The 15,336-nt window shown below is 32.3% G+C and overlaps 1 protein-coding gene across 4 annotated transcripts in view; it reads left to right on the top strand.

The window, feature by feature from the left end:
• PRPF18 (pre-mRNA processing factor 18) overlaps positions 1 to 15,336 on the top strand; it is a 75,322-nt gene that overhangs the window by 27,491 nt on the left and 32,495 nt on the right. For 2 of the 4 annotated variants that reach the window (XM_074194089.1, XM_074194090.1), the window contains 6 exons: positions 438 to 551; positions 2,149 to 2,295; positions 2,798 to 2,866; positions 5,651 to 5,791; positions 5,909 to 5,980; positions 8,844 to 8,999. In XM_074194089.1, coding sequence (XP_074050190.1) covers positions 438 to 551; positions 2,149 to 2,295; positions 2,798 to 2,866; positions 5,651 to 5,791; positions 5,909 to 5,980; positions 8,844 to 8,999 — 699 coding nt within the window. Of the gene's footprint in view, positions 1 to 437; positions 552 to 2,148; positions 2,296 to 2,797; positions 2,867 to 5,650; positions 5,792 to 5,908; positions 5,981 to 8,843; positions 9,000 to 10,496; positions 10,643 to 15,336 lie in introns of those variants that run through there. The other 2 variants (XM_074194091.1, XM_074194092.1) reach the window with 2 other exon arrangements.

The following is a 15,336-nucleotide window of genomic DNA, read 5'->3' as shown; positions in this document are numbered from 1 at the left end:
AAATCCTTCCACCAAGGCAGATTGGCAACTATCCTCATTTAGAGCTACTTGGGCCAGAGAGAAGTGCAGCAACTTTGTCCCAGGTTGCACAGCTAATATGTGTTAGAGGCAGAACTTGAACCCAGGTTTTCCTGATTTGAAGGACAGTATTCTCTTTACCACACCAGTACCTAACATTTATAAACATTTCTTTTCTATTTTAAATAGGAAAAATATAGTCTAGACAAGTTTGAGTTAAGAATTTATCCTCTTATCTTAAAAATGTGAATAATTTTTTTTTTCCTTAAAGCATCGGCCTTGGAGTCAGGAGTACCTGGGTTCAAATCTGGTCTCAGATACTTAATAATTACTTAGCTGTACGGCCGTGGGCAAGCCACTTAACCCCATTTGCCTTGCAAAAAAAAAAATAATTTTTTCCCCCTTTACCTTTTTTTTAGGTCATCAGACGATTGAGAGAAAGAGGAGAACCAGTTAGATTATTTGGAGAAACGGACTATGATGCATTTCAGCGTTTAAGAAAGATTGAGATTCTTACACCAGAGGTTAATAAGGTGAGTTGACAGATGAATACTAGTATTCTTATATGTAAATAAGTGGATCTTCGAATGTAATCATACTATTTTCCTGACCCTGGCTTTTCTCTACAGGCAGCTCTAGATTATCGCAATGAAATTTTCTTTTTCATCTTTGTCATAGTCTTCAGTGCATCTGATCCTTTCCTTTGATAGTAGGATTGGATGCCCACTATTTACTTGCCATCGTTATGCTTTGCAAGACAGTGAAGTTAAATTGGATACCTTCACATATTCTTTTCCATAAATTTTTTATTTTAGGGGATAAACTTAGTGCATATATATTGTCTATTGTCTATCAAGTATAATATTTTAGAATATATCTTTTCCAACTTCTCAGTACATTTAGGCTCACTTCCATAGTATCCTAATAGTTGATCATCCAGCTTTTGCTTGAATACTTTTAATGACAGGAAACTCATTAAAGCTAAATAAGTTCCCTATTTTTATTTTTTGACTTTAATGATTAGAAAATTCTTCTTTAAATTGAGCTTAAAATTTCCATTTCTCTTAGTCATTTGTCCTAGTTTTGTCTTAACTACATAGAATAAGTTTAATCTTTATTTCAAATAACAATCTTTTAAGTTTTTGAAAACTGCACCTATTTCTTGCAAACTCTCCCCCTTGTAGTCTATATATAAACACATGCTCTTATCTCTTATTCAGGATAAATACCTCCAAACCATTTTAACCATTTCTCATATGACATACTTTACACTCTTGTCTTCATTCTGGTTATTCTCCTTTATCTGGTCAATGTACCTTTTAATATGTCCTAGAAATAAATCCTAACTAGTGCAGTATACTATAAGATTGTACTGTCATCTAGTTCAGCATTTCTCCATATTCTCTCGACAAGAATATGCTAAAATCTGCCAGTCTTTCTTAGTTGTATACTCAGAGTAGAGTCCTGTGAAGAAATCTAAAGATAATTCTGCATGTTCTATGAGGGAAGAGCAAGGAATTTGTCTTGAAAGAAGAAAAAAGGACTTGGGAAAATTGAAGAGAGGACAATCAAGTATAATATTTCCTATTATCTCAGCTGCAGTACCTGTGGTGAAAAGGATCTCTTTGGTCAAGATAGAGGCCTGATAAATGACTGGTGTGAAAACATAAAGTAGAAAATATGTGAGAAGATTCAAAGATATTTTGGATCTTTGTTACTTGGGAAATTTCTAGGTCTAATTATGAAGATGATTTTGAAGATGATTGTTTAGATTTTAGTGCACCAAATTAACATTTATAAACCTCTCCTACTCTCATCTGTATTGACCAATTATTCTTTCAGGGCAATATATATTTAGTAAAGATAACCCTGAGAAAATAATGGTAACTGTTTTTAACAAGTTTGATTCTTATTTGAATTGTTTTCTCAATTTGATTTATTCAAACTTAAATTCTGTTTCATATTCTTTTAAAAAAATACATACAGAATTTCTATTTGCTAGTATGACTTAATTAATTAAAACCACTCACTAACCTGATATAACTAATTAAAAACTAAAGATGAAACAAAGCCGAATTTAGTTTTAATGAGATGGAACTTAACAGACATTTTCCTTTTCACTATCTTTAGGGTTTGAGGAATGACTTAAAGGCAGCTTTGGATAAGATTGATCAACAGTATCTTAATGAAATTGTTGGTGGTCAAGAACCAGGAGAAGAGGATACACAGAATGATTTAAAAGTTCATGAAGAAAATACCACTATTGAAGAATTAGAGGTAATCCCTCAATGAAGTTTAATTGTTCTATAACAATTACTTGTTCATAAGACATATGTCTCATTTTAAGATTCATTGATTTTTGATATTTCAGTAGTGTAAAATTTAAAGAATTGTCCTTTTTATTCCTTTAATAATTACTGTGGTGCTGTATAGATTTAGGAGTTTTACCAGCGTTGAAATGAATTATTTTCAGTGTTTTTCTTGTGGAACCAATTCATAGCATCAAAATTTGAGATGTGTGTGTAAAAACTAACTTTGTATATATATCTATGTATTTTAAGCATATTTTATTTAAAAATTTTTAAATAGAAACCTCTTTTCTACTTAATTTTGACATTCATGAGATTTGAAAACTGAAACGATATTGAACTTAAGAATGTAAAGGGAATTTCATTTTTTTCTCATATATTAAGCTGTATGTGTATGTATACATACATCTGCACCTTGCCTTTTCCTCTCTACTGAAAATTAGGAGCACTTTTTATTTTTTTCCCTTTAGGCATTGGGAGAGTCCTTAGGAAAGGGGGATGATCATAAAGACATGGACATCATAACCAAATTTCTTAAGGTAATATCCTTTTGTGCTAATAGTCTGATAATACTTTGGTGGACTGAGAACTCTCCTTGAGGTTCAGATTGTCAGGTTTTTAAGAGTTGGAAGCCAAATTATCATTTATAAAAATGATAACTGACTTTTATAGAATGATTTCAAGTTTACAAAGTGATGAATTATCCCACTTTATTTTCAAATTAACCTTGTTAGTTAGATCCTTTTATTATTTCCCTTTTACAGGTGAGGAAACTATTGTTGAGAAAGAAGATACTTGGATAGAAAACTTAAAGAAAACTTATACTCCCTACTTTCATGAAATATTATTCAAAGATGAGAACATTAATGTAGATACATACAAAATAAAATATCAACAGTATGAGCAAGAAAGCAAGGATGCAGAATGCTATTTTTATCCAATGTTGTACATAGTTCCCCCCCTCTAAATTTTGATATTTTCTTATTGTATAGGGATTCTTTTTTTCCCCTAATTTGGAAAGAATATAGAAAAAAAGGATTTTGATTGAGAATTCGATTAAGGAAAAATTTGTTTTGTTGTTGTTGACTTGTTTGCATGACCTCATGAACAGGTCTATATGGTTTTCTTGGCAAAGAAAATGGAGTCATTTGCCATTTCCTTCTCCATAGTGCCGTCATTTTACAAATGAGGACCTAAGACAAATAGAGATTATATGATTTGTCCAAGGTTACCCAACTACTAATTGTCTGGGGTCTTATTTTAACTGAGATTTTCCTGACTCCAGACTCAATGCTCCAGACAACTCCTCATAGTTGTCCCTTAAACATTTACTAAACAACTACTGTGTGTTAGGGATTTTTGTGGAGGAAATTCTACAATAGGAGGAGGTTAGAAGATAGAGTGTGTGTGTGTGTGTGTGTACACAAAGACATATATAAAATATCAGTAAAACTTTAGGGCTTTTATTTATTTCTTTGTTAATTTTTCTTTGTTGAGTCCTTTGAAGGGAACTATACTCTTAGCTATTTCCCTGATAGTCCCTTATTTCCTTAGCAGTTTTAAATGCAACTGAATATAGAGTGTGTGTATACATATATGTCAAATATCAATAATGTCTATTATATTCATTCACTTTTGCTCTAACCTAACCCAGAATATACTCTTGGAGTTGGTGACATTTTTGACAGTGTCACTTTAAGGGCTCACACCTTCATCACACTGTCAGCTCTTGCTTTTGATATACCACTAACATGGGTTTTTTCCTACTGTAGTTGGTGCTGAGTTGCTGAGAAAGGTTAGTTGGAAGTTTTGAGGAAAAGATGGAGTAGATAGATTACAATTGTATGATCTCCATTTTCTCTTTTACTCTTTTTCTTCCTCAATTGATACAGGGTCACTTCTTTATTCCATTATCATTCAATGCTCAAATATCCATGATTTCATAGGAATTAACTGATTACATATTAATTGAACATCAGTCATGATGATGATGTTTTAGAAGACACTTTGTAAATCCATAACTTTTTTATAAAAGTATACTAGAAACATAAAGATTATTTTTTAAGGATCAAGGAAATATAACTTTAAGAAATTTATAAGTTTTCTGAGTAGTAGAAAATATAAAAGGAAAAAAGCAGGAAAAGGGCATTTGGGAAACACTGTATTTGATGATCCTCCAGTAAAACTCTTTGATATTCTATGGCACGGAAGAAACAGATGACTCTTAAGATGCTAATCAAGAGGAGCTTTAGCTCTGGCAACTTCTACCAGACCCTGAAACCTTTGAGTATTGACCTAGGATTAGATGTTAATTATTTGAAAACTAATTTGGTTAAATTTAAAGAGTCTTATCACTTAATTGGTTTCATTTTGATGAATATTTTTGGCCATCACATCTCCTGAAGACTATCTTCTATTAGCTTACAGTTATTTAATACATTACCTACTCTATCTCATTTGAACCTTACTTGTAATACAAAACTCAAAGGATTATTTTTATTTCAACCCCATCACCTCATACCTAGACAGTAGTTTCTGATTGTCTCTGTCTCCACTATCTCCCCACTGGACTCCATCTTCCACTTGACTTTCAAAGTGAACTTCCTGTAGTGTAGCTATGGCTGTGTCAGGCCCCACTTTCCCCACTCCCCACCCATAATCCTATTTGACTTTTAAAGCCCTTCCTATAATCTGGTCCCTTCCTACCATTCCAAACTTCATATAAGTTACTTCCCTTCACTTTGTGATCCAGTGACACTGGTCTCCATCTCTCAACTCAGTGCATTTTCCCTGTCTGCCCCACAAACCTGGAATTCTTTTCCCCCTCAACTTTACCTCCTTCCTCACTTTTCCTGACTTCTTTCAGGTCTTAGCTAAAATATCACATCTGTAAGAAGTTTTTCTCATTTCCCTTGAGATTCCCTTTAGTTTATCCTATATGCTGTTTCCTTGTATGTAGCTGTTTGCCTGTTGTTTACTCCATTAGATCATGTTTGTTTTTCTTTGGCACATTGCCTGAGGTCACATTGTGAGGGTCAGAGACATAACCCCAGCCTTGAAGCAGGTTGTTGGCTCCCCCAGACTGCTTGTGAATCCTAGGACAGATGCAGTCTTATTAGTGGAGAGGATAGCCCCCCTGGTGATATCACAGGTCACCCAAGCATGCTGCACAAAGCTGGCATTGTAAGTAGTTAAGTGGTGTTAAAAGTTGTAATAAAGCAGAGTTAATGAAAATTAGTGCTCATTTCTTGTACCTTGGATGTGTTTCACGTCTTTGACCAGTAGGTGGCAATGTGGTATAAATCTACCCATTCTCTTTACAGTTTCTCCTGGGAGTTTGGGCTAAAGAACTCAATGCCAGAGAGGACTATGTAAAACGCAGTGTGCAGGGCAAGCTCAACAGTGCCACTCAAAAACAGACAGAGTCATATTTGAGACCATTGTTCAGAAAACTTCGAAAAAGGGTGAGAAACTTCTGTTAAAAATGTGCTGACATGTGGGGTAGAGCTCAGATTTTTCTTTTTTCAGAATAAATGTTTTTTACATTCTCAGATTAATTACCTCATTTCTTTTCTTTTCAGACTCTTCCTGCCGATATTAAAGAATCAATAACAGACATTATTAAATTCATGTTGCAGAGAGAATATGTGAAGGTATGAAAGCTAGATCCCACTTGTTGCGGATTGAAAATGTGATGAGCAGCTTGTCTAGATTAGGTCTTTCCTGCATTCAAATCATTAGTCTTGGGAGATGGATCTTCATGAGTCATTGGCATAGATACAAAAACTAGTCAGTCACATCTAAAAGTCTGCTCTCCAGCTTTGCTGTTCCAGTTCTCCCTGCTGGCCATCAACCAGACTTAGAACATTGCCTCCCTCTTGTGTGCACTTGCAGAAATCATCCTGCCTCAGGTGCATCTCAACTATTAGCCATTTGTTTTCTGCTTAAATTCTTCCTTGTACTCTGTTGTGTGTGTGTGTGTGTGTGTGTGTGTGTGTGTGTGTGTGTGCACGTGCGTGTGTGTGCGTGCGCGTGTGCGTGCGCGCATGCATGTCCTGAACTCTCACCCTCATTAAAAGGGAAGATTTTTGAGGGTGGGGTCTGGTTTGTTTGTGTTTGTGCTTCCCTAGAACTCATTGCAATGCCTTCCATGTCGTGGGTACTTGATAAGTGTTTGTTGAGTTGGATTGATCTCTGATATAAAGATAGAGGGAAATTAATTGATATAGCTTAATATGAACTAAGTCTTTGAGATCTTAGCTGTGGTCTTCTACCTTGGGAAAATTTGAGCATCATCTTTTTTGAGAATTTTTGAGTTTATGAACTTTATACAGACATGCAGTAAACAAGTTGCATTTCAAAAGCTTGTTTTTAAGTCAGTAATTTGAAAACAGGAACAATTAATCACATAGCAGCTATCCTATAAATATTAGTTATGTCCAGGCCAGTCTACCAACATCTACTTAATTGTTGAATCACTAGCATAATTGTACTACAGTACCTAATCATTATTTATAGTGTTATTTTTATGTGAAATAATTTTCATATTCCTTCTGAGGATTCCAGGACCACAGTTCTCCCACCCCACAGTTCCATAGACCAGAGCACTTTCTTTTTCAAATCAATAAGCATTTATAGATCATCTATTATGTATAAGATGATTTTTTGCTCCCTATCCATTGATTTACCTTCCTTGCAAGACTCCAACAGATTTGGAGTTTGGGAATGGGCTTTGATAGTCTAGGGCTCCAGGGATAGGGAATATGGATCTTTTAATTCACATTAACATATATGAGAACCTATGATAAATTAATGAGTAACTTAACTGTGCATACCAATTTCTAAAGCATATTATTTTTAACTTTTTTAAGTGGAAAATGTGTGACTTTTCATCTTGCAGCATTCTCCCAATGTTAAATACCCAGAATCTGGTATCTGATTATTTGGTTAACTTTATATTACATAAAAACAAAGAGAATCTAATTTGAACATCTAAACTAGTTTGTTTTGTAACATAGGTATTGAAACATAGGAATTGAAATTTCCTTCAGTTGACCTCCATTGTTGAAATTAAACTAGTGAGTACATGCTGAGTTGTTTAAGAAAATATCCGTGTCCCTTTTTAAACCTCATAAAACTAATTACCTGGAGCAAGCTTAACTTTTTATTCTGGAAAAATCTTTTTCTATAAAATGAGTTTTACCCTCTCTGACTGATTTTAAAAAAAAGCCACTTTTATTTTTTGTTGTGAACTTAATCATTAAGAAAAAAGCAAGAAGCAAGTTTGCATAAAAATATTGAACTCTTGTCATGTGTAGTTTATGTAAATGTATTTAATTTATAGATTTAACATGGATGCATAATGTGTATATAATGTATGTAATACCCATATTAAATTTAGCAATGTAGTAATTACTGCATTTGCCAATCTTCTGTACTTTTTCTTTTCTTCTTTGCATTTTAAATATAGCAGATTTTGACCCTTTAAAAAATTTGAATTGGACCTATGACTTCAATGATATAGGGAATTGCCCATGAAGAACTTAACCTTTGGCAACATAAATTGGCAGTTGCTTTGCAATAGAGTAACCAGGCGACTTTTCTAGGGTCATTTTGACCCAGGACTTCTTGACTTCAACCTTGTCTCTCTTCTTTTCATGCTACACTGCCTCTCACATATAATTATTTAAACTATTTAGTGGTTATTCACATAAGCCTTTCTAACCTGGGAAGGTCAGATATTTAAGATTTACTTCTCTGCTTTCTGATTTGTGTTTTTTCCCCATATAACTGACTAGAACTGGTTTAGAAAAAAGCCTGCCCACCTCCAACACCATCTCCATATCCCCCCCAAAAGAAAAAAAATCTTACATCATATTAATTTCTCTTCTATTTCCTGCTCTTCATATACAGTTGGTTTTAGGGTTTTTGGAGTGTAGGACTTTTGAGAAACCAAAATGAAACTAATTTAATACTTAGGAATTTTACTTCAGGCCTCAATCTTTACTCATTTGTTAGTGACTTCATTCTGTGCATAGACCACCCTTAACTTTCACTGGGAATTCCACGCAGGGAGCAACTACATCTTCAGTTGAATAAAAACTAATTGGATGCTATATCCCTGTATAACCACTTGTAGAGGAGATAGTTCTTGAAGAGACCTAAATTAGAATGTCTAGCAGTGCATTAAATTGCCTCTTTCATTTCAGATATGAAAAGCACATTAAACTTCATAGCAAAAAAAAAAAAAGCAAAGAAATATTCATCTTGTATGCATAACTGTTGGTCTACTTTCCATTTTTATCATTGATTGTGCCCTTGAGCAAGTTCTATAACCCTTCTAAACCAAAAACTAAAGCATAAATAATATGATCAACAATATTTTATGTATTTATATTCACATACAGAATGACATTATAATATTTAAATAATTGAATCTAAGTCATTGAAAAACTTAATACCTACACAAAAAGTTTTCCCTTATTTTTTTGTCCCTCATTAAAAACTCTTTTTTAGGCCAATGATGCTTATCTTCAGATGGCTATCGGAAATGCTCCTTGGCCGATTGGAGTCACTATGGTTGGTATCCATGCCAGGACTGGTCGTGAAAAGATTTTTTCCAAGCATGTTGCACATGTTCTCAATGATGAAACACAAAGAAAATATATTCAGGTAAGCAATTTGTGAGGGAAAAGTTGCAAAAATTTTGTTTTCATCTTAAGATATCCTGAAAAGTCCAATTTTGTTTTAAAAAATATTTTGCTAGCAAGTAGCAAATTGTAATTGTTTGTACTTAATATATTTCAGTTGGGATTATTGGCAAATTATCAACTCATTTTTCTTCAGCTGAGTAGAATTTCTCATTCTATATTTTAGTTACATCAACAATGAAGTTATATCAGTTAGTTTTTTTAGATATTGTTCTTCAGTAAATTTGAATTATTGATTGATGAAATAAATATTGTGCTGTCTCCTTGTGAGCTCCTTGAAAGCAAGGACTTTATTCCTTTTTTATATATATCCTCGGTGTTTGACATAGTACTTTGAAAATAGTAAGCACTTAAAAAATGCTTTTTCACTCAAATACTTATTCACGAAACTGGAGTTAATTAGTATAGTATATAATAGAGATCCTGGTAAATAGTATATAATAGAGATCCTGATAAATAATAGAATTATTAGTAATCATTATAAAGCTATATATTTTTATTTTAAAATTAAAATTAAAGTTTTTTCTTTAATATTAAGTGCTAGTGTTTATATAGCATTCTAAGGTTTTCAGAATGTGACATTTTAAATTATAAATTTAAAATTATATAAAATTATCACATTATAAATATGACATTTTATTCTCACAACAACTTGTAGATAGGTGCTATTATTTTCATTCCCATTTTATGGATAAGGAAAGACAGGCATTTAGAAATTTAGTCACTTGCCTCAGTCACACAACCATATTGAAATTCAGGTTTTCCAGACTCTTTATCACTCTTAACTACAGAACACAGAAAAAAATTTAGTTTCTTTTGCACTACTTCTTTCATTGGAAAAAAAGCAGAACAGATTCCAACATTCTCCACATCCAAAAAGGACTTGTCTCAATCTTTACCCAGTGTCCATGAATTCTTTCTATAGGTTGATAAGGATGCCATAAATGTTTAATTGTAATAGGTAAACTCTGAAGTTGATTTTAGTGTAGTATTTAGAAAAGATTTTTAGAGACCACAGTCTTAGCAGATAGAGAAACTGAGGTTAGAGTGATGAAGTGAAACTTGCCTGAGGTCATAAAATAATGGCATTGAGATTGAATCTAGGTCCTCTGACTTTAAATTCAGAGTTGTTGTCATTGTTGCACAGCTGTTTGAAAATAATTTGTTCCTTTAAATGTGAGAATATTCCTGCATGATCTTATTTATGCTTTTAATTTGTTTAATAGAACTTCCTCATTGAAAAATTAAACCATAGCTTCTTTCCAAATTCCAAATTAGGCTGGAATTAATGATGCTTTACTGTACATTATTGCTAATGACTATAATAATAAGTTAGGTGATACCTACAGTAGGAAAGAATCTACAACTTTATGAATTATTCTTTTGTTTAGAATTAGTTAAAACTATGGGTGTTAGTTTGCTTGCCTTATTTTGCACCTTGATTATATCTGTATTTCAGTGTACTGCTAATTTTTAACACTGGAGCATGAATCACAGGACTTACGTGTGGAAATAAAGGCATGTATTTAGAGCAGAGCACTAACTTTGGTGACTTCAAAATATTTTATTTAAAATATAATTGTTCAACTTTGACAATAAAAATGTAAACAGAATGACTTTCACATTTAAGTGTCTATTTAAATATTTGATGATTTATAGTTTAATTGACATCCTCTTATTGGTAATGTAACAATATATATTTAAATAATATTAAATATTTCGATGTTTTACATTTCAATATATTAAATATTTCAATATTTGTACATTGTATAAATTGTAAAATTGTATAAAATATAAATAGTTATTTCTTAGACGTCATTAGTATTGATCCCATCTCTACCATAGTTTTTTCAAGCTGTGTAATTCTTGTTCATAAATCTATAAAAAGTATAAATAATGTCCAGATATTTTACGCATTAATATCATACAGTAAAATAAGTATTTTCTTAATTTGGAAAATTACTTATGATCTTCTAGAAACTGTGTGGTATGAAAAACTGTCCTTCCACACTAGCCCTTGAGTCAGGAAGGACCTATTCAATTACCTAGCTGTGGGACCTTAGGCAAGTCACTTAACCCCACTGCCTTGCAAAAACCAAAAAAAAAAGTGTCCCCTCCTTTTTGAATAATCTCTTTATTTCACATAATTTTTTTTTCCCTTTTTCAAATCTCTCTTCCTTCTGTATGGCTTCCCAAGGGTTGTTGCTCATGCCCTAGTGCACAAGATAAATTGTTAGAATTTTATAAAACTTCTTAACTTTATTTTGTCTTTTTAAAAAATTTAATATTTTTGTTTATTTTTCTAATTGAATGCAAGCATACTTTTCTTTTTTCTTTCTTTTTTTTTGCAAGGCATTGGGGATAAATGACTTACCCAAGGTCACAGAGCTAGGTAATCATTAAGTGTCTTAGGCCAGATTTGAACTTAGATTTTTGTCACTTCAGGGGTGGTGCTCAATCCACTGTGCCATCTAGTTGCCTCACAAAGATACTTTTCAACAATCATTTTTTATAAGGTTTTGACTTTCATATTTTTTTCCTCCATCCCTTTCCTCTTCCCTTTGACAGAAAGCAATTTAATATAGATTAAATTTAGGTTAAACATATATCTATATTAATCATGTTGTGAAAGAAGAATCAAATAAAAAGAAAAAACAAATATGAGAAGGAAAAAAGAAGATATAATACATAAAACAAATTTCAAAAACTGAAATTAGTAAACTTTGATCTGCATTCAGACTCCACAGTTCCTTTCTGAATGTGGATGATATTCTCCATCATAGGTCCTTAGGAATTGTCTGATTATTGTACTGTTGAGATGAGCTTGTCCATCATAGTTGATCATCATACAGTGTTGCTATTATTGTGTACAGTGTTCTTCTGGTTCAGCTCATTTCACTCAGCATCAGTTCATGCATGTCTTTCTAGGCTTTTCTGCAGTCTCATTCCTCATGATTTTTTAATAGAATAGTAGTACTCCATCACATTCATATACCCTAATTTGTTCAGCTATTCCCCAATTGACCAGCATCCCCATATGTCATCTCTTTGGGATACAAACTTAGTAAGGTATTGCAGAATCAAAGGGTATACACAGTTTTATTGCCTTTTGGGTTTAATTCCAAATTGCTCTTCTGTTCACAACTCCACAAACAATGCATTGGTGTCCCAGTTTCCCACATCCCCTCCAACAATCATCATATTCCTTTTTTTTTTTTTTTTTTGGTCATATTGACCAGTCTGCTATATGTGAGCTGGTAACTCAAATTTCTTTTAATTCGCATTTTTCTAATAATGATTTGGAGCATTTTTTCATTTAAATATAAATAGCTTTAACTTCTTCATCTGAGAACTGCTTGTTCTTATTCTTTGACCATTTATCAATTGGGAATGATTTCTATTTTTATAAATTTGGCTCAGTTCTTTATATATTTTAGAAATGAATCCTTCATCAGAAACCGTAAATATAAAAATTGTTTTCCAACATACTGCATTTCTTTTAATTTTCATTGCATTAGTTTTATTTTGTGCAAAAGCTTTTTGATTTAATATAATCATAATTATCCATTCTGCATTTATAAATTGCTCCACTTTCCATAGATCTGACAGATAAACTATTCTTTGTTCTAATTGGCTTATATGTCACTTTTTATGACTAAATCCTGTAACTATTTCTACTTTATTTTGGTATAGGATATGAGATGTTGGTTTGTGCGTAGTTTCTGCTATACTGTCTTTCAGTTTTCCCAGCTGTTTCTATCAAAGAATGAGTTCTTATCCAACAGCTGGAGGGTTTGGGTTTATCAAATAGTAGATTAATAAGGTCTTTTGCTACTGTTTCTTTTATACCTTATCTATTTCACTGACCCACCTCTATTTCTTAACCAGATCCAAAAAGTTTTGATAACTGATGGTTTATGATAAAATTTTGGATCTGGTACGACTAACCCACCTTCTCTTGCATTTTTTTTTTTATTAATTCTCTTGACGTGACAATTCTCCATTTTTTTCTAACTCAGCAATTTTTTGGTAGTTTGGCATGGCACTGAATAATTTAAGTAGAACTGTCATTTTGATTATATTTGCTTGACCTAACCATGAGCAATTGACATTTTTCCATTTGTTTAGATCTGAATTTATTTGTGTGAAAGGTGCTTTGTAATGGTCTTTGGTTTTGTCTTGGGAGGTAGATTCCCAAGTATTTAATATTGTTTGTAGTTATTTTAAATGGAATTTCTCTTTCTATCTCTTACTCTTGGGATTTGATGTTCATATATAGAAATGTTGATGATTTATGTTGGTTTATTTTATATCCTGCTACTTTGCTGAATTTGTTAATTGTTTCAAGTAGTTTTTTAGATGATTTTCCAGGGTTCTATAAGTATGCCATCATATCATCTGCAAAGAGTGAAAGTTTTGTTCCTCATTGCCAATTCTGATTCCTTTAATTTCATTTTCTTCTCTTATTGCCAAAGCTAACAATTCTGATTTCTTTAATTTCTTTTTCTTCTCTTATTGCTAAAGCTAACATTTCTACTACTATATTGAATAGTGATGATGATAATGGGCATCCTTGTTTCACTCCTGATCTTACTAGAAATGCTCCTAGTTTATCCCCATTATATGTAATATTTGTTGATGGTTTTAGCTAGATATTGCTTATTATTTTAAGAAAAAATCCATTTATTCCAATATTCTTTTTTAATAGGAATGGATGTTATATTTTGTCAAGGCTTTTTCATCATCCATTGAGATAATCAGATGACTTTTGTTAGTTTTGTTATTGATATTGGTTGAGTTTTTCCTAATATTGAACCATCCCCCAACTTGGTATAACTCATACCTGATCATGGTGCATTATCCTAGTAATAACTTGGAGTAATTTCTTTCTTAAAATTTTATTGAAGATTTTTGCATCACTATTCATTAGGGAGATTGGTCTGTAATTTTCTTTTTCTGTTTTGGTTCTTGCTGGTTTAGGTATCAGCATTATATTAGAATCATAAAAGGAATTTTGCCAAACTCCTCCTATTTTTTGAAATAGTTTATGTAGAATTGGAATTAATTATTCCTTAAATGTTTGGTAGAATTCACTTGTAAATCTGGACTTGGAGTCTTTTTCTTAGGGCTTCTATTGATCATTTCTTTTTTCTTTAATGGGTCAAGTTTTTTTATTTCCTCTTCTTTTATTCTGGGCAGTTTATATTTTTGTAAATATTCATTCAATACATTCAGGTTATCAAATTTATTGGCAAACAGGGACAAAGCTCTGAATTATCTCTTAATTTCCTCCTCAGTAGTGCTGAGGTTTGCCTTTTCTTTTTTGATGCTGATAATTTGTTTTTCTTTCTTTTTTTAAATCAGATTAACTAAAGGTTTATCAATTTGTTAGTTTTTATAAAACCAACCTTTTCTGGTTCTATTCATCTTGCTCAGTATCAGTTCATGCAAATTCAGGATGTGATGATTTCTTAGTCCATTGCTGTGGAGCTGAAGGAAGTGAATGGGGAAGAGAGCATGTTTTTTGTTTTATTTATAAGGTCAGTGGTTTTCTTGCTTTCAATTTTATTAATTTCTCCCTTGATTTTCAGAGTTTCTAATTTGTTATTTAATTGGGTATCTTTATTTTGTTCTTTTTTTAGTTGCATGCCCAATTCATTGATCTCTTCTTTCTCAATTTTATTCATATAAGCATTTATAGAGATATAAAATTTCCTCCATAAATTTTGGTATGATATTTCATTGTTTTCCCTTTCTTGGATGAAATGATTATTTCTATGATTGTTGTTTTATCCACTCAGTTGTTTTTTTGGGGGGGGTTGTATTTTGCAGGCTTTGGCAAGGCAGTGGGGTTAAGTGACTTGCCTGAGGTCACACAGCTAGGTAATTATTAAATGTCTGAGGCTGAATTTGAACTCAGTTCCTCCTGAGTCCAGGGTCAGTACTCTGTCCACTGTGCCACATAGCTGCTCCAATCCATTCATTCTTTAAAATTAAGTTATTTCATTTCCAATTAATTTTTGGTTTTTCTTTCCATAGCTTTTTATTAAGGTAACTTTTATTGCATCATGATCTGAAAAGTATGCATTTATTATTTCTGCCTTTCTGTATTTGATTATAAGGTTTTTATGCCCTGGTACCTGATAGTTTTGGTATAGTTGTCATGTACTACAGAGAAAAAGTTATATTCTTTTCTATCCTTGTTCAGTTTTCTCCACAGGTCTATCCTATCTAAGTTTTGTAAGATTTAATTCACTTTCTTAACTTCCTTCTTGTCTATTTTGTAGTTACATTTATCC

The sequence above is a fragment of the Macrotis lagotis genome, chromosome 7 (genome assembly GCF_037893015.1).
Source record: "Macrotis lagotis isolate mMagLag1 chromosome 7, bilby.v1.9.chrom.fasta, whole genome shotgun sequence".
In the NCBI taxonomy this organism is placed as follows: Eukaryota; Metazoa; Chordata; class Mammalia; order Peramelemorphia; family Peramelidae; genus Macrotis; species Macrotis lagotis.
Note: the sequence above shows the minus strand (reverse complement) of the source record. Positions and strands in the feature narration are given on the sequence as shown.